Source organism: Callospermophilus lateralis, chromosome 20 (genome assembly GCF_048772815.1).
Source record: "Callospermophilus lateralis isolate mCalLat2 chromosome 20, mCalLat2.hap1, whole genome shotgun sequence".
NCBI classification, from domain to species: domain Eukaryota; kingdom Metazoa; phylum Chordata; class Mammalia; order Rodentia; family Sciuridae; genus Callospermophilus; species Callospermophilus lateralis.
This window is the reverse complement of record NC_135324.1, coordinates 16464825-16490927: the sequence shown is the minus strand read 5'-3', so window position 1 is coordinate 16490927 and position 26103 is coordinate 16464825. Positions and strand designations below refer to the sequence as shown.

At 49.6% G+C, this 26103-nt stretch overlaps 1 protein-coding gene across 1 annotated transcript in view; it reads right to left on the bottom strand.

Annotated features, from left to right (window-relative positions):
- Pdzrn3 (PDZ domain containing ring finger 3) overlaps positions 1 to 26103 on the bottom strand; it is a 203192-nt gene that overhangs the window by 156082 nt on the left and 21007 nt on the right. The window contains exon 3 of the mRNA XM_077106174.1: positions 24726 to 24833. Coding sequence (XP_076962289.1) covers positions 24726 to 24833 — 108 coding nt within the window. The remainder of the gene's footprint in view (positions 1 to 24725; positions 24834 to 26103) is intronic.

Genomic DNA, 26103 nt, shown 5'->3' with positions numbered 1-26103 from the left:
AGGAAACACTGGCCAGTTTTGACTAGAGGAGTTTCAGAGTCTCTGAGCTACCTGGAGGTCAGACGGGTTATCTCTGCAAACCCCAGGCAGAGAATCACTCCCCAGCAGAGTTCTGGTAAACATGTGCCACTATTAAAAGGATCCCAAACGACCTTCTGAACAGTCCCCAAGTGAGATGGGCCAGTGGCAGGCTTCGGAGTCCAGGGCCACTGTATGGGGCAGGAAGGGCAGGTCAGAAACTAACCAAGCCCCATCCATAGCACACTCTCTCAATAACACAAGCTCCTAAGCTCATTGCTGCACCATGTCAGCAAATGAAATGCTCAGCCATGGCACCAAGCAACAGCTAGAGTCCCGTGATGGCAAAAACCAATGACAAGCATATTTTGGAGCAAGCCCCAAATTAGCAGCCTCTGCAGTTTTTAAGAGACTGGCACTCCAACAGGGGAAGGGTAACTGAAGTGCCAGCCCCTGATCTCCCTGTCTGTAGATACCATTAGCCTCACTTCCAGGTGAAGAAAACAAAAATTAACTTAAGTCCTTGAAAGGAAAACAAGTGCCCAAATGACATGCTACTGCTAAAAGCTTGATCCAAGTCCCCTGGTTCCCCAACACAGGCATCTCTTTGTCACACTGTGGCCCCCTAGTTAGTCGTGTTCAATTCTTTTTTTTTTTTTTTTTTTTTTTTTAATTTATCAGGGGGAATCAGATTTTGGAAAGTCCTGCGTAAAAATTTCAGTCCCTAGACATCATGACCCTCGGCATACGTGTGACTGCACATAGGGTGTGACGCTATAACGTGCACAATCAGAAATGAAAAAAGTTGTGCTGCCATCGTGTACATGAATCAAAATTCATTCTGCTATCCTACTGCCCTCATTAAAATAAATAAATGATTTTAAAAAACAATTTCAGTCCCTAGAAGGGAACAAGAAGAAGCTGAAGATTGGCACGCGCCATGGAGAACCAGTTTCTCAAACCCCCAGGTGACGGGAGAGTGGGCAAGTTAATGACCTTTAGGAAGGGGTGGAGCAGGGCCCTCCACCCACTGCGTCCCAGTAGGATGGTATGGATTTCCTGCCTCTGGTCGTCGCCTTCTTTCAGGAACAAGCTGCCCTGCCCAAAGCCTTCTCTATCTTCCCACAACCCAGCCCAGCTGCTCCTGGGTGGGGGCTCTGGGAGCTCCTTGCCTGGGCAGGAATTCACACTCAGCCTGTGGATAGATGCCAAGGCCACCCAGGAGTTCCAGGGTGACCTAGTGCTCCCAGCCGCCTGTCCCCAGGTCTGGGGTTTCTCCTGCAGCCCCTGAGGCTGAGCTCCCCTCCCCCGGTGCTTATCAGCTGGGTGCTTCCAGTCCTAAGGGACCGCTGACACTCTGAGCCTCCTCTGGCCAAGGACTAGACAGGGGGACGCTAGGCTGGGGAGGCCACTGTGAAGGGAAGGGATCTGTGCTCAGGGCAGGAGTTCTGACCCACCATCTGCCTATTGAGTCCCTACAACACCAGGCCTTGATTCCTCATCTGTCAGTAGTGGGTGGCAGTCCTGGGCATCCACTCAGAGCTATTCTGAAGATAAAGGACAGGAACTGGAGAAGGGCTAGGGACAAGGATATTCAGAGTGGCTGAGAAAATGCTGTCACCTGGGCCTCCCACCGTCCGTCCCCTTCCTCAACACCATTCTTCTTCCCAGCCCGAGCACCTGGTAGGCACAGGGCACACTTGGTTGGCCTGCTGCCAAGCTCTACCCTGAGACGTGAGCCAGTGTCCTCTCTGCTGCACCCGCGATCGAGGGCAGCGGCTGGTACAGAAGGTCTCGAGTGCTCTCCATGTGGACGAATGAGCAAAGGAACAGCTTGACAACAACTAAGCTAATGAGCTCGCGGCCCCACTCATGGAGCACCAGGGCTGGACGGACCCTGGAGAGCAGGGGTTCTGTTCCTGGTCACGGGAATAGGTCATTCTGTGCTGGTCATGAGGAAGATTCTTGAAAATAAACGTTTGGGACCTCATGCTGGGGGGCCTCCCAGGCACCTGGTGTGGCTGCAGACTCTCATGATGTGACAGCCAGTCCGAGGAGGTTCACTGATATAGCCATGTGCCAAGAGTCCCCCAGAGAAGAAAGAAAACCCATCTCTCTACGTGACCAGCTTTCCTGGAAAGATAGCCTTTAACTGATGTGGGCTGGAGAGGCAGCCCTGGGAGTGTCCAGCCACGTGGCCACAGCATCCAATTTCTACCAGGAAGAGGAAGGCACCTGGGAGGGGGGCCTGGGCTCCCTGTGCCTCCCTGGAGCGCCCCCCGCAGCTGCTGCAGTGCAAGCTTTGTTCTCACCCTGTGGCTGAAATCCAGTTGCTTGTGTTTGCTCATCTTCCTGGCTGTGGGCAGAACTGGGGATTGAACCCAGGGCCCTGTGCATGTGAGGCAAGCGCTCTACCAACTGGGCTATATCCCCAGCCCCTGAGATGTTGACGTTCACTGTCATCATAGCTACACATTTAACATGCACGGCAAGTCTACGCTGGAAGGCATTATGATGGGCTATGTAACACCTGGACTAATTTTCCACCATTCGTTTTGATGAAAGTCAAGTCTTAACCATGATTTGCCCCAAAATGAGATGAAAATGTCACATTCAACAGCACACACGGTCTCAGGCCTTTGGCAATGTCCTGTACTATATTTCCCACAAACTAAATGCTCCAGAGTGACCCTACTTTCCTGTTTGTAAAAGGACTTGGTATCTTTTTTTTTTTTTTTCCTTCCTCAATCTCTACTGTTGAGAAAAGTGATTTATCACCTGCTGGGGTCCCGCTACTCAGTATTACTACCATAAATCGTACCTTTGCGACAATGCCCTTATCTGAGAGAACAGATAGCATCGTCCACCGCTGCTGCTCGTGTTAATGACCTTTTATTTTAGAAGGGCTCTGTTTTCGTTATAAATCCTTAAACATATTAGCAGAAGACACTTTCATAGCAAATGCCTTGGGTGAGGGGCAATTCTGCTGTGGTCACCATCCTGCTTCTAAGCAAGGGCACGATCCTTAAGTCAACATGTTCCCCAGGGGCCGTGCTGAAGGACATTTATCAAAGACCAGTGCCATTTGGTGGGAGTCAACTCCGGAGGGCCACATACCTTTTCAATCAAAGCCACAGCTGCAGACCAGAGCCCCTGCCTGGATAGAAGCGCCCCAGGGCTCCCTCCACCTGATCTGTCCTGAGCAGGTGGCCTCACCCTGAGAGTTGACCTCTGAGCAGCTGCTCAGAACACAGCAGCTCAGGGCAGGAAGTGGTGTCACCAGTGTGTCCCAGGTCCTGCCTACACACACTGGGTCTGCTCCTTTCAGAGTCTCAGGCTGGGACAGGACAGGCAGGGTAAAGAATGGAAGAAGCCTGCTAGGTTTGGCAGAACCACCATGGGCCATTTTGTGCTGTGTCACAGGCAAGTGACAACATGGCTTTCAGAATATTAAGTTTGGGGCCAGAGGATTTTGACTCACCAAAAGATCTTAAAAGCTACTCCATTTGGCACCTGGCTTCTGCAGCAGATAAGCAGGCTGCAGTGAACAGCTAGGATTTGGGGTTCATGATCACCCTCTCTTCAAACTCGATAACAAACTCGACAACACAATCTGTTCACAGCTATCACGTTTACCAAGATTGATCTCGTAATGTGTGGCCACACTGATTGATCTCTCTTATCCCTGTTTCAAAGATTTTAAAAACACTTTCAAACGATCAAAGTTCTTGTGTTTAAATTGCTAGCTGATAACCCAGCTGGGCGGAAATCCAATTCCAAGCTCTTCTCCAGTAGATTCAAGTTGACTTACAGAAGAGACAAAAGGCAACTCATTTCTTGGAATACATTCCTCTCCCAAGGCCTCAAAACCTCCTGTGAACTGAGCTGCCATAAACATTGGATGTCCTTCAACAGATAATTGGATAAAGAAAATGTCTGTATATACCATGAAACATTACTCAGTCAAAAAGAAGAATGAAATTATGGCATTTTCCAGTGAATGGCTAGAATTGGAGACTATCACACTAAGTGAAATAAGCCAGTCCCTAAAAGCCAAAGGCCAAAAGTTCGAATATATGGATGCTGACACACAATAAGAAGGGTAGAGGAAGACTAGAAGTTCACTGGAATAGACACAGGGGATGAAGGGAAGGGAGAGGGAAGGGAATAGGAAAGACAGTGGAATGAATTGGACATCCCTTTCCTATGTTCATATATGAATATACGACCAGTGCAACTCCCATCATGTACCAACACAAGCATGGGAAGTTGCACTCCATGTATGTACAGTGTCAAAAAACACTGTTATGTATGACTAAAAACAAACAAACAAAACCACCTGTGGACACCAGGGAACCAAGCTACCTGGTGATCTCCACCAAAGGCTCACACAAATCATACTGTGCACTCTGCCTGTCAAAGTGTAGATAAATCAACCTCTGTTGGTGGCATCCTGGATCCTAGAACAGTCAAGTCACTGCCAACAGCAGGACAGCCGTTCCCCCCAAGGAGTGCTGTCCCCAAACAGCAACTAACGGGTACAAATGGCAATAATTACATTAACAGCAAAGCAGCTTCGTGTTCCATCCCCACCCCAACTCTAATAAAAACCAGTCGGGCCCACGTTTGAAAACACGGCCTGCTTATCATCTGGATCTCAACAGCTTCAGGGGACACCTGGACAAACTCCTACAGTTTTGAAAAGGTAGTCCCCAGAGCTTAAGGGCTGGAGACGGGAGAAGAAGTAGGAAAGGACCACAGGGCTCATCAGCACAAGCAGGGTCCAGCTCGCCAGGATCCCACAGTGTGTCCCCGCCCCAGGCCCCTCTGAGCCCACAGCAAGACAGGAGGTTGGCTGTGGCTGTGGCGGGAAGCCAGTGGGGCTCACAAAGGCACGGGTCATTCTTCCCTGTCCCAAAGAAAGGCCTCTTTGAGGTCCTAAGGTGACTGACTCTCTGGCAGGACAGAACTGCCCCCGCAGATCGACAGTCAGGCAGGAGCTGCAGGCCCTCTGTTGCCAGGGAAGACGAGCGAGTATACAGCAAACCCCAGGATCTCTAGGAGCGGTGGCGCTCGCCTGCATTCCCAGGGGCTCGGGAGGCTGAGGCAGGAGGATCACGAGTTCAAAGCCAGCCTCAGCAACTTAGTGAGGCGCTAAGCAACTCAGTGAGAACCTGTCTCTAAATAAAATATAAAAAAGGGCTGGGGAGGGGGCTCTGAGGTTAAGCGCTCCGGAGTGCAATCCCTGGTTCCAGAAAAAAAAAAAAAAGAGAGAGAAAACTTGAGGATGTGCTTTTTTGGGAGGAGCAGCGTGTGACAAGGTAAAATGCAGGTATGTTAAGAGGACCAGAAGCAAAACCTAGGGAGAACTGTCCTCTAAGAGGAGATGCAGCCGCAGAGCCAGGGCTGCATTTCAGAAGCAAAACTTTCCAGCAGAAGTCAGCAAACTTCCACCTACAGACCACCTTGGCCCACCACCATTTCTTTAAATAAAGTTTTATTAGAACACATCTGAGCTCACGGGTTCACAAACCGTCTGGGTTTGTTTCTATACCACGGTAGCAGAGGCAGGACACGGCAACAGGGACCTCGGGGCCCCAGAGCCAGCAAAAGCTTGACAGCCCCTTTCTCTGGGTACACATCAACGGCTGAAGTCCATGTCACAGAGGACTTTTCATCTTCTAAACTGATACCAGCCCTCCAGAAACACTTTCTAAGGCTTTAACATATAAGCACATTCGTGCGTCCACATGAATACACACACACGTATGTAACTGGCCACCCTGCAGGGTGACCACCCTCAGCTCTAAGCAGGAACCACGTTGGAACACTTTAAAAATTTCACTACAAATCAGAAGGGTGTTTCCACCCTCCTCAAGACAGGCCTCCGCCTCTGCCTGCCCAGCTGCCAGCGCTGGACCTGGGGGAGGGCAGGTCCTGTGCCTGGCACACCCTCTGCCAAGGGTGTTCTGCAGGAGGCAGGAAGGCCGGTAATGAAGGGGCAAGTCCCTCCACCTGGCACCCCAGAGACCCCGCAGTTGTCGGGATCAAGGGCCTGCTCCAGCCCTGCCCGGTACTTGACATGCAGCCTGTGAAGGGGACACTGTGGGACGTTAATTACCTTCTGGGCGACAGGCTGCCCTGCCAGCGCACTCTGACCCCTCTCTCGAGCCTCTTGACTGCTAATCTCCTGCCACCCCGAGAGCCTGCTCCAGGACAGAAGTGCCTCTGGCTAAGCCCCTACAAAGCTTCGCCTGGCGCGTGGAGCACATGACCACGCTCGGGGGTTGAGTGAATGCAGAGGGTGGCCCAGAAGTGTCTCCCAGCCTTCCGGGTCCCTTGAAAACCAGAAGTGACCCTGAGAAGTCCAGCCGAATCAACACATCGCTGCAAACAGCCCAAAGGCACCAACTGGCATTGACTTGGCCCAAGAGACACCAGTTACAAAGACAGGGTTCCACACACTGTTGACACTCACTGCTGTTATGAAAAAGATGAAACCCTATGAGTGTAGAGATTCTCTGCCATATGAACTTATTACCTATTTCTTAAACAAAATGAAACCTCTCGAGGTTCTGTTGAGCCACACCTCAGAACAGTGCCATCCGAGCCCCGCCCTTTGGTGAGCTGAGCTGGGGTCTGTGACCCCACGGCTGGTCCTCGAGATGGCTCACAGATGTCTCCCCATTTGCAGAGCTCAAAGGGACGTGGAGCCTGAAAATGCCACCTAAGGTGGCCCATTGTCCTGTAACACTGCCCACATCCATGAGGGACGGCAAGTCTCAATTTAAAGGCCAGTGCTAGGGCTCAGAAAATGATACCCGAGGATGGTGCCGTGACAGGCCACATGTGCCACATGCAGCCTCAGGGCCACCCCGGCCTCCCCAGCCCCCTGCCCCATCCTGGATCCAGAGAAGGGTTTTCCTCAAGTTCCTTATCTACCTGAGACTCCACCCACCACAGCGGAACCCCATTGCCTTTCATCTTTGTAGAGAAATGTCATTAACCAGGGAAGATTAGACTTGCATCTGGGAAGATTAGACTTGCAAACTGAACAAACATCTCACCTAGAACGCAGAGAGACTTTGCCCCCGGCCATTGTCCGAGCTTTTGGACCTGTTATCTCCCCTGAACCCCACTGACTCCTCCATGCTGTTCTTTCTCACCCCGACCCACAGTGTTGGGTAGGGAGACTACAAAACTTTGAGTCAAAATAATTCTTTCCTCCTCTCAGCTGTTTTTCCCAGGTATTTTCATGGTGATCCAAAGCTGGCAAATAAAGTGTTCCCTTCAAATGCAGACGCTGGACCCAAACATCTAATGCCACGGTGCTAATAAGTGAGGTCAAGGTTCCACTCTCACAAATGGGACTAGTGCCCTTAGGAAAGAGGCTCCCTTGCCCCTGCACCATGTGGGGACACAGCAACATGAACCACCTTTGAAGCAGAGTGTCAGTCTCACCAGACACTGACTCTCCCCGCACCTGCACCTTGATCTTGCACTTCCCAGCTCCCAGACTGAGCAGGAAATCCCTGTTGTTTATTAATCACCTAGTAGAGGGTATTTTGTTATAGCAGCACAAATGAACTAAGTCTTATTCTGTGAGTTATAAAATATAAAAAATAGCTAATGAATAGGAATTAATTCAAGGTATCAGTTGTTTAGACCATTAGGTGTGCCAAGGCCAGTACGAACAAAAATTTTTTTTTAAGTTTTTTTTTTTTTTTTTTTAACTTGCAGATTCCAACAAACTCACCGTAAGTACTAGCAATGATTTCCTTTTTTTTTGGATGAAAACTTGGAAGTGAGTGTTAACAATTAGCCCCAGTGTGTAACTGACAAGAGCTGACCCTTCAACCAGCTTTTCCTAATGTGGGCACTGAAAACGCCCCTGGGCAGGAGCGGCCCTCACTGCTAGACAAGGAGCAGGCCCGCCACCGAGGACCTATAATCATGTGCGACTCAGGGTCATTTCAGGAACACTGAGCCGCTGTTCTCGGACCTCCCAGCAGTTTAGAGCCATGAATGCAGGCCCAGCCCTAAATGGACAGGCTGTCTGCTCATGGACCGCTCCCGCTAGCCACAGAGCACGTGCGTGTGGCCACAGGGACGTCTAACAGTTACACTACGCGCCTTCTGATACAGGAAAAGTTATGTTCCAATCTGGCAGAGCAGCAGTGACCCCCGTGACAGGAAAGCCCTTTCCATGTCCCTAGGTCCCCACCCACCATGTCCTTGGGCACCTCATAACCTTGACTCTTCTATTCTGTGAAAGGCCCCTATGGGTGCTCGTTAACCCAGCCCATGTGAGGACACAGTTGGTCTGGACCGAGGGAGGGGACGGATGTTCAAAGCCTGGTCTAGGTCCCTACAAACAGCTGAAGAACGGGCGGGAGGCCTCTGTGAGTCCGTGGAAGCCACAGGCGGGATGAGAGGGCAGAGGAGACACCGTGGCCGGAGAGATCTTTGGCAAGAAGATCCAGGCCTTATCCGGTCCTTACAGGTGCCTGTGTTACCAAGAACCTCTAACTTGACAGATGACGCAGTCCTGATGCAGGGCCCCTGGCGCCACAGGGTGCCAGCCCAGGCAGGAGGTGGCTCAGCCCCTGGCGTCCTGCTCTTCCTCCTGGGACGAGGTTGCAGGGCTGCCCAGCCCTCTGTGCCTGTGCCTCACTCCAAGGATCTTGCGATGTCCCCCCAGAGGACAACTGGACATACAGAGGAGAGGACTGGTTGGACTCCATCCAAAGGTCTGCTTCCTCCAGGGACAGCAGGGCCTTCCCCATGGCCAGTTCACCCGAGAGGCCACTCCTGGGATATCCGTGGTAGGTCAGTAACTCTTCCAGTTATCTAGCTCACTGTATCTTTTTTTTCTGATTATAAAGACATCTATTTATTGTGGATGCTTCTTTTAAACTCATATGAATGTCCATTATATGTTTAACCCCTTGGAGCCAAGTGTCAGGGGTACAGAAAATACCTATAAGGGTGCTGAAACAGTACGGCTTCCAGGTCCCTCAAATGCAGAATAATGGGGGGATGTCAGCGGGTGACCACTGGATAAGTCCCTATCACATCCGCATGATGTAATCACGCGTACTTATCAAAGCCAAGGAGCCACGCCTGTGTGACACGCTAAGAGCCCAGCAAAAACGAGGACAGTAGGATCACACGCATGTAGAGGTGACCAAGACGCGTCCAGGAGGGGCCGCTGTCCCCTGTGAACACGCACGTCCTGTCTCTGTGGGTCAAGGAAAGCATCTGGAGGGCTGGGCTGCACCCGCCTCAGAGAGCGGCAAAGAGGACAGGAGAGCCCAGAGATGCGTCTGACTCACTTTAAAACTTCTACGGCTTCTGCGATTGCAGACAGTCCATGCAACTTCATAGTTCTGGGGGGCAGGGGGCAGGGGACACTCATAAGAATTGAGACTATTATAAAGAGACCTCAGAATCCACTCCTTCCACTGCCGGGACTTGTGTGTACAAATTCTCATTATCTCCTGACCCTACGCCAACTTTCTAAAACTAAACTCTTATTTCATAAATAGCTGGTTGTTTGCTGTGATAATTGGTGGTCTCTGTCTTTCTAATGACACTGTGTGTGCACAGTCTGTACTAAGCCTGGGACATAAAAGAAAGGACACAGCCAGATGTGTATCTGTACCAACAACCACCAGGCGGGTGATATGAAAAGGCACTTAACTGGAGCCTCTGTGGTGTCCCTTGTGAAATGAGGACAGACTACCTGGGGGAGGGGGACACAAGGTACCATGAGGACCGCCAAGCTCCCTTTGGATGCTCACCAACGGAGATGGGACAATCACAATGTCGGGCGCTTGCTGGGTCTCAGAACTCCTCCAAGAGCCACTGAAATCTTGCCCCATAGTAAGTTATTTCATCAGCACCCCTCCCTGGTGACCCTGGGGCTGCCTTCTCATCTTCTCGACATTAGGACTGAAGTCTAGGAGCACCTGCCGGCAGCTGCACATGTGAAGCACAGGTGAGCCGGAGCTGAACCCAGCGGCTGGCTGGCCTTGGGCACCACACCGTCCACAGGGAAGGAACCCAAGGAAGAAGTTGTTCCACCTCAGCATCTCTGGGGAACCTGTCACCGAGTAACCATACTGGCCACAAGAGCCTCCCGTAGGAGTCCCTATTCTCAGCACCAGTCTCCAGGCTTTCCAAGGGGAACATATGCGTGGGCCCCAACCCAGTCCACAGGTGACGTTCCAGACTCTCCACCTCCCCCTGTAGGCCCATCAAGTCACACCCGGTCAAGGGGACTCAGCAGCATGAGCGCGTCTCCTCCCATCCCCGTGAGTCCCTCCAGTACCCAAACCAAGCCTATACACAGGAAGGGACGGCCCTCCACCAGACCAACAGGACGGGGAAACGTCCCAGCCGGCACCCATCTGAGACCTCCTCCCTTACTAGGTCATGGCAGGAGTATGAGCCCCAAGGAACCGTGCATGACAGAGAGCCTCTCGTTTGCCAAGGACAGAGTGAAGGAACCCACATGGGGCTCCAGTCGTGGGAACCCATGACCAGCTTACTGAGCACACAGGCAACCTGTGGTCAACACGGGCACCACCCCTCCAGTCCTCTAGGCCACGATGCCAGTCCAGTTCCCTTAAAACTCCCAGAGATCTCAAGCTGGGGCTCTGCTGCGTGGGTGGTCGCCAACGGGAAACCACCAACAATCAGCCTGCGCTTTGGCGTCCAGCCCACTGCCCTTGTATTCCTTTGATAAGGCCAGGGCATTCCCGCTGTCTGGTGAGGTGCATGGTGGGGGGAGTCGGGGGAAAGTGTCCACTCTGGTTTTGCTTCTGAACTCTTCACGAGTGGAGCCTGGCAGCCTTGTGCCAGCAGCGTCTTCCATGATCATTGCCAAACTTCAGAAATGGAGGGAGGCAGGAAGAACTGTGTTCTGTCATGGATATGCTCATCCCTGTTAGGACCTAAGCAAAAATGCTATATTAAATGCCCTCAAAATCCCCACAAGTGTTAACAAGAGCTGCTGACACTGTAGAGCGCTTACCTCTCCCTGCAACCTTAGTGACTGAAAGGTCACTCACAGCCCATACCCCAAGAGATAGAGAAACCAGCACTGTATTTATTTATCGTTTCCCTTCTGAAAAATCATTTTTATCACCCTTCAAAATAAGCCATTTTCATGCAAGTCCAGGGAGCCCTCCAGCTGTGAGCTGCCCACACAGAATCCCACAGGAGGGGCCCCTCCAGGGCTCCATAGAGAGTTTGGGAAGAAAATGAAGCTCCATGAGGCCAACCATCCTGAGCTTAGGATGTCCTAAGTTTCCATCAGCCAAGGCTATTAGAAAACATGCCGGGAAATTTCTACTGAAGTCCTTCTCTTGGGTCTTTCGGTTATATGAAGATTTACATTGTGCTCAGCTCACCGTCCTCTCCATGGGGACCTCCATCTACTCTCAGCGGAGGACACGTATCTCCAACCCCTTGGCAGACACACAACAGGCCTTGGCCATGATCGCGATCATCCAGTCTCTCCGGGTGCCATCTAGGAACAGGAGGCCCCGAAGATCCTTCCTGAGGCCTTTGATTAACTCTGTTCTTTGCATTTCCCCCTACAGAAGCCCTCTGGACGTTCCGTGTGGTTTATGGCTTCCCTGAGAACTCTGTTTAATGAAGCCACGGTGGCAAAGGAATCATTTCCTGGAACGTGTACGAAAATCCCACCGCGACAATAGTGGCTAAATGTCCATGGAAGAAATCTGGGTGCTGCCACAGAGATGGGCACTGGCGCCCTCCAGGACTGAGTCTACATCCTTACAACTGTCCTTACACAGGCAAGACAAAGGTCAGTGAGGAAGAAGGAGACCAAGGTGGCCAACGTTAAATATTTTCCAAATATGGTGGCTAAGCACCCAGCTCCGTGGGCACCAAGCCCAAGTGCCAAAGGAAACCCACACTCTCCTCTCTCAATGAGCAAGTGAACCAGAAATAACACCATTTCCCAAAACCTATGGCTGGACAGGACTAAGAAAAATGTTTGCTTAAAAGATAAAGACTGGAATTCATAAATGCGGCAGGCTTTCTTGTAAAAATTTAGTTTATAAGTCCCCGAAAATGAACTTCTGATTTTCTTGCGATGCCATTTATCTTTTTTATTTTTAAAGCAAAATCAGGGCTTTCTCTGGCAAGGCCGTTCTCTCCCGTGTTTCCAAATAAAGGCACTCTCGGTTCCTGAATTCCTCCTGGCGCTGGCAAGAGAGCTATTTTAACCTGCTGCTATTCCTGTACGGACAGCTGGCAGATTCCACCTGTCTTCGGGAGGTGTTGTCAACGTATCGGATGTCCCCCAGACCTCATGACACAGTGTCACCTGCCTTGAAAGCTTCTAATGTTAGCCTGCCTGCTGTTTTACCCTCAGAAGTTGATCATGTGACTTAGAAATCTATTCTGGGGTCAGGCAGTGACTCTACCAATGGGACCCTGCACCAGGCACGTTGCTAGGCTCGGGGGACTGGGGATGCACCGAGTTCAGCCGCTGCGTCCTGCTGCCTGCAACACACACCCAGGCAGGCTCTGCTTTGGTCCTTCCCTGCCAAACTGCATACTTGTGAGTGACCTCACTGGAGAGTCCAACTGATGGTGGACTCAGAAGTCTGTGTGTAACTCGCAAACTTCTGGACAGCACCTGGAACACGCTCACAGCATGTGCCACGGAAAGCACCCACATCAAACCTCAGGCTGGTCCAGATCTCCTCAATGAGGGTGGATGCTACATTGCACACCAAAGATCCACATGCACCAGGCACAGGGGCACACTCCTGTAACCCCAGAGGCTCAGGAAGCTGAGGCAGGGGGATCATGAGTTCCAGGACAGCCTCAGCAAAAGTGAGGTGCTAACTAACTCAGTGAGACACTGTCTCTAAATAAAATACAAAACAGGGCTGCGAATGTGGCTTAGTGGTCGAGTGTCCTGGAGTTCAATCCCTGGTTCTCCCCTCCCCCCCAAAAAAAACCCCAAAACCTCCACGCTCAGACCACCTGGGCTTCCCAAGGCTGGGCATGGGTCCCTCTGTGGTAAGGACGCCATGATACCACTGCCCAATGTCCGACACTATCATCCATTAGAGGCATGGAGTACCCATGAACTTGGCCTTAGGCAGGAAGTGCGCGAGTCCAAGGCTGACAGGTAGGGGAGCTTGTTTTTGGCAAACACAGTCAAAGATCCTAATATCCAATCTGACTGCATTCTCTTGGCAACAGGCTGAGACTCCAAGTTGCTATAAGCAGATGGGACAGACTCCAGGGTACAGCATCAGAAAAAGGCATGGGCTGGCGCCTGGACTGTAGCTCTGGGTCCAAAGCAGAACGTTTTCAACCCTGTGGGCCACCAAGTCAACTTAGTAGGTGGCCAGGAATGTTAAAAGAAACAGGATAAAAGAGCACTATCAGATTGCACTGAAAGGAGTAAGGATAAATCTCTCATGAAACTTTTCCCCATTTTTATACCCATACAAAAGACCCACTCCCACCTGTGAGTGCCACGTTGGGTCACGTAAAAAACGTATTTCCTACTGTCGGTCAACACCCCAAAGTCTGCAAAATGCTCTGTTGGAGAGCAGTGTAGCCTGAGAAGCCTGTCCTGGCTTTGGGCTGTGTTCATACCTACAACAGGAACGCAGACAGATGGTCTAGTTTTACCAAAAAGCCATTAAAAACAAAACAAAACAAAAAACAAAACTTTTTGATGAAAGAGGAATTTTCCCATTTCTGGCCTTGACACTGACATTTAGCTTCTGGCCTCTGAAATCCTTGGATAGTGATGGGATTCTCTCTCTCTGCAGTGGATTCCTATTTCCAAATGTTCCTGGTTCCTACACCAAACAAACCATTTAGCTCAGACCAGAGCATGGAGTGACAACCATGCTGGAGTTGGGGAGCATCTTTCAGGGAGCACTTGCATTACTCTATAGGTGTTTCCCAGGGATGTCATTTCAGGTGGCTCTGGGCTGGGCTATGAGGACCCTTGGGAGCCATGATGAGCAGGTCATTTCATTGTCCGTCAAACCAGCTGGCTCTATCTGCTGAACGGATTCCATGTGAGGCTAAGTGCTCACAGCACCATTTTTAAAAATTGAAGTTTAAGTGTAACACACCTGCAGAAAACGCAACCCCAGTGGACATTGCCATGGCTTTCCACAGTGGAACACACTCAAAGCTTTTCCCAGATGGAAAACAGAATTGGACCCTCATCCCAAACGCTGCCCTGGGCTACTCCCAGTCACCATCCCAACTTCTAAACACCACGGAATAATTTCTGCTCTTAAAAGAAAGCAGAGCTCAAGGATCACAGTTCTCAGCAAGCAAAGCATCGAATTGAAATCTGCTGTTTTCCTTGTAACTATTTTTACTATTATTCTCTATTAACAGCATGTGCAAATGGCTTCCCACCTACACTGACAAATTCCATTTCCACTAACCCTTTAAAATAAATTTAAGTTAACATTGCTTAAAGGAAAATGTTAAGTGTTTAGCTAAACAGGTGGTGCAGATATGGCAAAAAATGACCAGGTGATGAAGGATTACTGTTCCATAGGAAATGCTAGCTAGCTTGACTGGCTCCCTCTCAATCTGGGAATACTCCCTGGATGAAAGGGTTGTTTTTTGTCCCCTTGTCCCATGACACAGAAGGACTAATTTTCTCTCTTGCATAATTTTTCCCCCCTGTGCTTGGAATCAAGCCCAGGGCCTCCCACCAGCTAGGCAAGTACTCTCTACAGTTGAGCTGCATGAGCGACCCTCCTGTGCAATCTTTGGCAGTGTAACGGTCGGTTCTCTGAGGAGACCGTGTGACGGTATTTTCATATACTTCTGGCTTGTATTTCTTACATGCATTACGCTCATCAAGCCTGGAAAGAGACAATTCAGAATGAAAGGAGGCACACCTGATGTCTCTCTCCTGTTGAATCTCTGCCAATTTCTAAAAGCTCTCTGAGATCTGGGATCCTTTTATAATAAAGGTCACAAACAGCTCAAATAATTGAATGCGTTAAAATTGGAACTGTGTAACCAAACACAACCTCCTTCCATCCTCTTCTCTCTCCATCAGGGTAATTCCCTGTATATTGTGCTAAGCTCATAATCCAATGGAGGAGACCTTCTGCATCTCACTTGAGTGGCTTCATGTTCCAGGCAAATGAACCTGAGCTTACCTAGGATGTGCATCTCAGGTAACTAAACCTCGCTGTCAAAAAAAAAAAAGACTCCCTTGTCGCCTCCTTAGGTTGTACTACCTGCCCCAAAGACTCTTCTTTCATTTCTTATAAACAGTAGACCATGTTCAAAGCAGCTTAAAACTTCATACAATTTTTCTGGGGCTCCAGTAATTTGTCTTGAGTCTCATACATAACAAAGGTAAAATGGCACAAGCTGACCTGCTGTCAAAATAGTGCTTACGTGCCCAGGCACACATGTCCCTCCAGATTCTATACAGATCCCTTCATATATGTACATCGGGACAAGCCCTTTAACTCAAAGTAATTGGAGAAATCATTTTTGTCAAAACACAGTGCATTAAGACTGGCCAATGAATACTAAGGAGCAGCAGGACTGATGTGGATATGAAGGTCAAGAGGAGGTTTCTCTGAATGTAGCTTCATCAAGTTCAGAATCCAGCATCCTTGCTCTCTGCGATCGGATCTCTCTACAATTTAACACAAAGGGGACAGGTCCTCCAGGCACCAAGATAGGGGCTAGGGCATTTGAGTGGAGACACTGTAACCTATACAACGTTGTTACCATTATCATTAGTCCTTGAAAAGGAAGGGGAAGCCAGACACAGTAGCGCAAGCCTGTCATCCCAGCAGCTCAGGAGGCTGAGGCAGGAGGATTGCAAGTTCAAAGTCAGCAACTTAGCAAGATTCTGTCTCAAGAACATCAAAAAGGCTGGGGGTGTGGCTCAGTGATTAAGTGCCCCTGGGTTCAATCCCCAGTACCACCCCCCCCAAAAAAAAAGGAAAGGAAAAAGCAAGACTTTTTATTCTAGTTCTCCAACTTATCTTTATACAACAACCAAAAATTAAGATGTTGCTCCACGGAGAATATTAAGAAATTTCCAGATTTCAATAAAAATAAGGAAAAAAAATGCTTTGCTCCATTTCTTCCCTTCTGCATTTCTTTGAACCTCAGATTCTAGTCCCAGTGCCTATGTTATGTTTATATCATCTTATAAGCATATAGGACTCAGATATTTCGAAGAATGACACAAAGCATTAGAAATCTAATAATAATCCTGCAACAAAATCTTGCTTAATCCTGAGGTACTCCCAAGTCATTTAAGCTAAAGTTTCAAAGAAGTAATGGGAATATTATGTGTTCCACATGCAGTTTCCATGCCCCACTGTACTCCAACATGGAGGCCGCTGTGTCCATTGCTAAATGATCTAACTGATAATTTCTGTCAGGATAATGCTCAGTAGAAGTGCTTCTATTTGCCTCTTTATCGTAGTTTTCAATTATTGTACGTTGCTGTAATTACATCATTGCAAACGTATGAAAGTGTTACCCTAAAAGGAAATTCAATGAAACTCGCAAACCTTAAGGGACGACTTTCTTCAAGGAACACCAGTTCTTCACAATGTGAAGAACATCTCAATATTCCTTGGAGTCCATGTGACAAGGGGAACCCTAATCTGTTCTGGCACTTTAAAAATAGCTGATACTGAACACACACTTGTTGGGCTTTATTTTTAGAAGGCTTAAGTCAGCACACATGCGATCAATTACCATGCTGTTCACACCAGGACATAAATTCAGAATTACTCCTGATTGATCAATTATCATGATTTATATGGCCTCAGGAAGCGGCAGCCCTCACCCAGTCCAGATTCAAAGGGTCACTAATTTCAAAAAGAAGCCTCAAAACAAATTAAAATGGTCTGTTCGCAACTGTAATTTCAGTTTTATGGAACCACGCCACCACTTGAGAATCTAAGTGAGGGTTCCCTGGAAGACCTCCAGGACCACGCCCCCAGAGACCTGCAGGAACAAGGGACACAGCGCCTCCCCTGTGGGCAATTTTTCTGGGGCCAAATTTACAGTATCCAGAGGCTTGCAACATTTCATGATGGCAACTCTGTGGGACAGACAACACGGCCCAGGTTTGCAGAAGAAAGCAACGCTCAGAGGAGAAGCTTTCCCAAGGTCACGGAGCCAGCAATGTCAGAGGCAGGTTTCTAAAGCTGTCTATTCCAGAGTCCAGGCGGCTTAACCACTGGAGACGCCAAGTGCCCCGCGAATTAACCTGGTGTCAGTCATCTCCTTTGGCTGGAGGGAGAAGTCAATGCACATCCCAAAGGTGGTGTGCACTTGCCCTTGGTTGTTTTTTCCACTGTTATCCTAAGAACTCGGGAATCGTGAAGATTTTGCAACAAGTTATGACAAGGGATAGCTCTAAATAATTCATTTCTCTGTATTTTTAAATCAAAAGCCTAATCATTTTGGGGACACACAGGTTGCATGTACCTGGCTAATGAGTTCTCACATCAACATGTCTGAAAACACACATTTCATAGCAAAGATTGTTCTATGAGACAGAAGGATTGTGAGTTCAAAGCCAGCCTCAGCAAAAAAGTGAGGCCCGAAGCAACTCAGTGAGACCCTGTCTCTAAATAAAAGACAAAATAGGGCTGGGGAGGTGGCTCAGGGGTCGAGTGCCCAAGTTCAAACCCTGGTACCCCCCCCCCAAGAAAAATAATAAAATTAAAAATAAAAGAGCAAAAACACTATCTTCTGATTAACAATCAATACCATCAATTTTTCCCACACCAGCATTCTGCCAAATATTAAAATTTAAAAAATGAAAACATTTAGCTTATTTTAAAAATCGACTGGAATTTTTCCTTTGGAGGGCAGAGGTGCGGTCACAAAAGGAGACTCCCTGAGGGGTTTGGTCCTCCTGATTCCTTCAAGCTGTCAAATACCCATCAGCACCAGCAGAGGCAGTGAAAGAAATGAGGAGAATCCAGAGTGGCAGCGGGCAGCGGGGTGCAGGTGGGACCCACACTCCATGCTGTTCCACGTACTGTCAGGAAGACACAAGCCAGAAGAAGTCGGAGGTCTCCACGGAGAGGGCTGCCCTCAGCCTGGCACTAAACCACACCAGCCGCCTGCTCTGTGGCTGAGAGAGGACGTGTTTAACCCTCATTAGAGGCCATCCTAGGGCTGCAGCTGCCCAGCCTGGGGCACACGCTCTGAGCGCCCAGGGAAAGTGGCATCACTGCCAATCACAGCTTTTGGCGGCTCCTCTGCCCTTGAGCCTTCCCCTCTGCAATTCCCAGCCCCAATTCTGACTGCCGGCACTCCCTGCCCTCCCCCCTCACAGCATCCTCATCTAGAATGCACCGTGCGTAAGGCCCCCCGGCCCTCTCCTACAAAAACTGACTTGACTCACACTTCACAGCATCAGTGACGTCAGGCCACCCCAAACACACCTTCCAAATGTGATAAAAGGCACCTGGCTCTGTCTTAAAGCACCACTCAAGAAACTCAACAAGACACCAGTCCCTTCTGAGGTATTCTCGATTTTAAAATGCTTTCTTAATGAACTCGTGTGAAGGAACGGTCACAAGGGTACCCGAGACTTCTCTGCGTCAGCGCTCCTGCTGAAGCACCCTGTGTGGACACCATGGAAACTCCAGCGGGCAGGAATGGGAGGTGCTCTGCTGGAGAGAGACTCTGGACGTGGCATCTCATAAGAGATAAATGCCCAGACACTTCTGCACCAGTGCCTGGGCCGTGAGCTGCAGCTCCCTGGAAAATAGGCTTACTGCAGAACAGGGGCAGGAAAAAAACCTCTGACAGACTCAATCACAGGGACGTTCTCCAAAAGATCTGGCTGCAGTCTAAAAACACCAGAGGCACAGTGACACAGGCTTGTGATCCCAGCTGCTTAGGGAGGCTGGGGCAGGAGGACCCCAAGTTCAAGGCCAACCTGGGCAACTCGGTGAGACCCTGCCTCAACATAAAGGACAGCATGGGCTGAGGCGGGCTCAGGGGTAAAGCACCCTGGGTTTAATCTGCAGCACTGCTGAGTAAATAAAATAATCAGAGGCACAGAAGACAAAACTGAGAATCATTTTAAGGAAAAAACCAAAGAAACATGAATAAAAGTCACGACAGTGGATTTTCTTTTGCCCTAAAGGACATTATGGGGACTACTGATGAATTATGAATGTATTCTGTACATTAGGTAACAGTGCTAATTAAGCACTGGTAATTTCCTCGCCTAGATAACTATCCTGTGCTTATGCAGGATAATGCTCTGTTTCTTAAAAAAAAAAAAAAAAAAAAAAAAAATGGAGGGGGAGTAGATAGAGAAGGAGTAGATGCCAATATCTGGGTCAAGAGTGGTCCAGCATCCATGCCTGTGGGAAGTTATGTCAAAATAAAATTAAAGGAGAAAGCATGGCCCTTTTATCTTTAAACAAAAGGCCCGCCAGGTTCCCTCACATGCCACTCTGCAGCAGACCTGGGCTCAGGACATTACCCTCCCACCTAACAATAACAAGCGGGGAGGGGGGGGGCGGGCTGCAGCGTGGCTCAGTCTGCTAAAGGGAGCCTGGCTCTGGGAGGGAGGAGACACTAATCCTTTCTCCTGGGCAGGGGACCTTGTTAGCAATGACAGACCAGCTCAACAAAGAGCATGCAGAAGAGAATGACTGTTGACAGCCCAGCCTGGGAGGTGCCAGGGCTTTGATGACCAGATCCTTGGGTTTGTGAATCACAGTGCTTTGGAGATGAATGTGCATTTACAGAAGCTGGTAGGGGAACAGTTACTGGGAACTGGGGAAGCAGGGGCCCAGGTGCTTACATCTCACTTTCATTGCACCCAGAGAATCCAGCTCTCTGCCTTGAAGCAGAACAATACATCTGCTAAGGGGTGTCATTTAACACCAAGGGCTAGGAGCCCAACACAGGGACAGCTCCCTTCTCCCCCTCACAACAGCTTGAAGAATAGCAGAAAATGCAGTTGTGGATGGCAGCTCTGCATCCTTAAGAATCCCAACAGAGAGGGAGTGCAAGGGCGTGAACTTCCAGGCAGGCCACACCAAGGAAGACTGTGGAGAGAGAGCCGACAGTGACACAGTGAGCATCATGTGCCTCCAGGTAAGGTTTCTGGTCTCTTGGAAAGTCTTGGCTTTCCTAAGGTGTTGCCAAGTAAGGTGGTCACGACACTCACAGCTCCCCGTGGAAGTCAACTGCGGAGGCAGCCACTGAGCAAGTGCTGGACCAGCCAGCTGGACTGGCTGTGAGATGCCATGTTCCTGACGTGCCACCTCCCCAAGGGACTTCCCAGGGTAGTACTGACAGTGGAATATGACTGGCTAGAGTGGACAGCTGTGCCCCAGGGAAAGGCGTCACACTGGTGAGGAAATCTGCTTGGATGGATTAGCCACACGTTGGGCACTGGGACGATTCCTCCAAAGCAAAGGTTTCAAACTTCTTGAGAGAATAGAAGCCCACTCCTTTAACTACTCTGCGGGGCACTGAGGTCTTTAACAGATAGTTCAGAAAGCAGGCTCAGAAGCAGAAAAACCACTGGGGCAGTTACCATTTCCCACGGGGTCTGTGGAGCCAGATACGGGGGCGAACACCTGTCATCCCAGGGACACCAGAGGCAGAAGCAGGAGGATCGCCAAGCTCAAGGCCAGCCTGCAAAATTTCGAAGCCAACCTGGGCAGCTTAGTGATAGCCTGTCTCACAGTTTAAAAAAAAAGGTGTGGAGGGGAGGTGCAGTGGTGTAACTCAGTGGTAAACCATCCCGGGGTTCAATCTTCAGCATTGCAAAAAGTAAAATAAACAAATAAAAGATCTGTAGAGAAACTAAGTTTCCAAATAGCCACTGAGTATCTGCAATCTGAAGCAGGGTCAGAAGCTGTGAAAAAGGCCAGGGGCAGCTAAGAGGTGGGGGGACAGAGAAGACCCAGAACAGAGCCCCAAAGCAGACAGTAGGTGGGAACTTGCCGTTTGTCAAGAGCCAGCTCGAAGGCAGGACGAGATTCTGCTCACAGGACCAGGGCAGATGGGACACGAAGTGCCAGTGGCCAGCTCAGGCTCCCCGCGCCATGTGGCCTAGAGGGCACTTGATCCAAAGGGGCCTGACACACCCATCCCCAGATCTAGCCCAGGCCAGCTCGGGGCTCCCTCCCAGGCCTCAGGAGTTCCCAGGCAGGGGCCCAGGAGTCGGCCATCATGCAGTCTCAGAAGACAGGAGGGGGACAGCTCTGTCCCGGCTGCTGCCTTGAGGTTTGGAGCTAGACAAATGTGTACCCCAGGTTCTCCTCCCAGCCCTGTTAGTGGAAGCTTTGAAAATCTGGGGGAGGGGGGCTTTCCACCATCACAGTGATGGGTGGTGCATGCACCAGAGGTGACAGAAGTCCTCACATGCACACAGACCCCTGCCATAAGGAATGGCTCCATGTTCAGCACAAATTTCAAATCCCAGGAGACAGACCCGGCTCAGGGTCTGTCTCACACAACAGCATAAAGGGCTTTTCCCCAGTTTAAATACACAGAGATCGTATGCTCATGTTCAAAGCCAATTTTCCCACAACAGTCAAAAGTGGAATCAACCCAAGTGCCCATCCATGAACGAACTGATAAGCAATATATATCCAGACACGGGAACATCACTCAGCCTTAAAGAAAAGGAAAGCCTGAGACACACACCACAGAGGAACTTGGAGGACACCGCACCCAGTGAAATGAGCCAGACCCAAAACTGCCAATGTGGCCCGGTTCCAGGTACCCGTCAAATTGATGGGGACAGGTCGCCAGGAGCTGGTGGGGGGCGGGGGGAGGGCAAGTTAATACTTCCTGCGTGCATTGTTTCAACTGAGGAAGATGGAAGTGCTCTGGACGTGGATGGTGACGTTGGTTACACCACATCTGAAAGAACTTAATGCCAAGGAACTGTCACTTAAAAATGGTTATAATATTGGGGCTGGGGATGTGGCTCAAGCGGTATCGCGCTCGCCTGGCATGCGTGCGGACCGGGGTTCGATCCTCAGCACCACATACAAACAAAGATGTTGTGTCAGTCGAAAACTAAAAAATAAATATTAAAATTCTCTCTCTCGCTTTAAAAAAAAAATGGTTAGAATAGCCAACTGCATATTATGTATATTTTATCATAGATACAGAGAGAAACCACTGCAGAAACATGTGACCTGGGTGGCCACTTGGGATGCCCGAGCTGCCAGCACCACCCTCCCGCACCCTGCAGCTGGCACCCCACCTTGTCCCCCCACAGAGACACAGCGTTTGTCAGTGTCCCGTCTTCCCAAGCCATGGTGCCCAGTGCTGCCACACTGACCCACTATCAGAAGCCATATCCTTTTATTTTTCTACTACTTGGCAGTCGACATTTTTACAATTCTGTGTATGTGTTTGTGTTATTTGTGAATGTTTTTTCATAATGGCTTTAGTAGCATTTTAAAATATTTGTTCTACAAAAACTGGGGTGGGGGTGGGTGGTGGGACTGGCTTCGATGTGGCTGAGGCCCCTTGTTCTGGTTCAGGAGACAGAGCCCCGTCAGAGCACAGGACGACACCCATCTGCCTCTATGGAGTTAATATAAGCAGGATCTTGCAAGAATTCACATTCTCACGGTGGAGATCTGGCGGCTCCCCTGAAGGATGTGGTAGAAAACAAGAGCACCTCCGACTCTTGTCAGTGCTGAGCCCCCCCCACCCACTCACCCACACTTCCCACACCCACTACACACACATACCAACACACACGTAAAATAATCGAATTCATGGCCCCTGGCAATACACTCAGACACAGATGAGGTGAACCAAAGAACATATTTTCAGTCATGGGAATCACTGTAACATGTCAAAAGAGATTAGAACTTGCCTGGGAAGGGCACGGTGCGTCAATTGCAATTACGCAGAGATCGTCTCTCTATTGTGAGCACCCCCCTTCCCATCTCAACACTGGAACATGATTAATATTTTACATACCGTCCAAGAGGGGAGTGTGACTTACCAGAAACCGTACTGAACATTTCAAATACAGATCATCCCTTTGCCAAGAGAAAATCCTGCCCAGCTGTAGTTTTCTCATTTGCAAAACACAAGAGCAATGACATTCCATTACTCAGAGAGACCGGCTGTTCCAGCAGACCCTTGGCAACGGAGGTTGCACTTATCTTTCTGAACCAGAGTCTCAGAAAATGCGTTCGCTCTCCGAAAGAGTCATTTGATGCATCTGAGCTCTTTAGAAACGGGCTCTTGCCCAAGCAAATTCCTGTTAGGGAAAATCCATTCCCCTGACCTGGGAAGGACAAAGAGTAACCCTCAAACTCGAGGCAAGAACAGTTCCAAGTTTAAGGACCCCAGTGACAGTCAAAGGGCATGCAACAATCTTCACACTGTCCTCAAGACAAAATCAAGTACCCTTTGAATACCTAAGGGACAGCCTGCAGCCACCCGCTGGCAGGAGAGACCCTTGAGCCTCCATCATCCGGGTCCTTTCCCTGTGTGGTGCTGAAGATATGAATCACCTCCACTCCCTGCACTGCACTTGGCAGAACGGGTCCAGAGTGTTCCGTCTTCTGGAAGTTCCTTTCCCCAGAGAAGCTCATGGCCACACGCCAGGGTGACGCAACCCCACTTCTGGCTTAGCCCATGGTCAAGCTCCCACTCGGTCCAACCCCACATTTTGGAAGGAGCCACAAAAGCACTGAGGAAATGCAGACACTCCACAAGTGTCTGGAACAACAGGCGCCCACCGTCTCAGCGCTGTTCTCCTGGTTTCCTGTTTGATGCACTGTACCATGACCACGGCCCGTGGGCGAGTTTCTTGTGGGATCCAGGGTATCATCTTGGACACTCTTATTTGCTTTCTCCCTAATAGAAGGCCCAACATATTTAGCCGTGGGTGTAGCCATTAAAAGAGAAATCAAAATGAAGCCAAACAACAACAACAGACAGCAAAAAAAATGTAGCCACGTACATCAAGCTTTGCAAATGGAGCCCAGATGATGCAACGAGGGATGTTCTTCCTTCAGCAACCCAGAGCACCCTGGGACGCTGCCCACATCTATTCCAAAGGATGGCGTGGGAGGGCCCAGAGAGCCACCTTCCCCAGCGCAGACCCAAGCCTGTGTGCCAAAGTCTGAAGTGCAAATGAAGGGAAATCTGGCGAGGATGTGAGGGGACCTCACCACTCACCACCCCTGGGTGACCAGTGACAACAGGCAAACGGCAGAGAGGACAGCAACGAGGGTGCAAAAGCCACGGTACCCTGTGGGCTCCAGCTCCAGAGCCGGCACCATCACACCCCAGTGACCAATCTGAGCACGGCCACAAGGGCAGGTACAATGGGGACCGCCCATCCGGTCCCAACCAACATCCAGCTCTCCAACAGTTCTGCACAGAGCCCAAATTGAGCATCCAAATCAGATGCAGGCGCGCAGGGAAGGAGCGGGCCGTGAACACACACTCACCATCTGCTTCTCTATATGCAACAACTTCACACCACAGCACTCAATGCACCCCCTGCTCCAGCGCGACCCTCAGAGAAGCACACCTCCTGCCCAGCCGTCCATCCGGCCTGAGGCCTCCCTCCCCGACCAAGCATCGCGCTGCGAGCCAGACTCAAAAGGCAAGGATGTTCGGCCTGTTCATAGACGCTGGCCAGCATCACTTACCTCAATAATCCTGTCGTGAATCTGCAGGCCTCCTTCCTTGGCCGCCGGCCCGCTCTCCACTATTCTGGACACAAAGATTCCCTCGCTGGATGAGCCATCTTGATTGTCCTTTGGGTTAAGAAAACAAAGACGTGAATGTGAGGATGGGGGGAGGGGAACCACACACCCCTCGCTCATCAAAGTGGCAATCGGGTAAAAGCTGCTGGTTTCCCCTAATTGGTCTTAGACTAAAATATGCCCACACCACGGTGAGCCATCTCAAGTCACAGCAAAAATCCTGCCACTTCCAAACCAAAGTCCTACTTCCCCATGGAGTGTCTCCTTCATTTTATGCATGTTTTCCAAAATATTTTAATGCACCACCTTCTTAAATACGTGTTTGTCATGCATGCAACTGGGATTATGCAATTTCAATTCTTATGCCCTTCTCTCACTTAATTCTAGAAACTTGGAGCTCTTCCACCATCGATCACACGTCCATGTCCGCCCTATTTTTCTTCTTCTTTTTTTTTTTTTTGGTGGCACCGGAATTGAGTTGAGCTACACACACAGCCCCATCCCCACTATGCTCATTGAAGCAGCTGCAAGGTGCCCCAGAATCCTGAGTGATCCAGTTATTAGGAGCGACAGTGAGAGTGCCAACCTAGATTCTAAAATCTAGCGCCAAACATCGTTGCTAATACAAACCTAGCAATGAAAATTCTTGGTTGAATGTGTGCAGTTGAGTGACATAGCTGAGCTGCCCTCCAGAGAGTGGTAATTTAAAAGGAGGCATAAGTTATTACTATTTTTCCACATCCTCACCAGTACCGAGTATCCCTGAGCCTGTCGAGATCTAATAACCTAATTGAGAAGACAGGTATCCAGGCTTCATTCTGATGTGCATCAGAGAACTCCACCACCACGCTGCCCAATCCTGGGCGGTTCTCAGCTGCAGCTTCCTCGAATCCCTTTAGACCTTTGAGTGAAACCTCAGGACTGGAGCCTTCTGGGAAAGATGACACCTCACTGCTCAGAATCCCCCTTCTGCTTATAGTGGAGTGGCTCCAACATGCTGTTAAAACCCTCCCAACTCGTTCTCCAACCCCCTTCCAAACAGCATGGCAATGAATTCCCTCCAAGTGTGTGGATTACATTTCTAGTGATTAACAGATGGATTTATCAATTAAATGGTAGAAGCATGTATCGTTTCCAAACGAGATCATTTGAAAAGCAAGCTCAGGATGCTCTGCAGAAACTCCAGTCTCTCATCACCGCACGTTCCTTCTCACAACAGCATAAGAAGATCTATTTTATAATACTAACTCTGCATATAAATATATAAAAATGCCATGGTCCAAAAAATAACGATGAAAATACAACATTTTCCTTTTTAAAC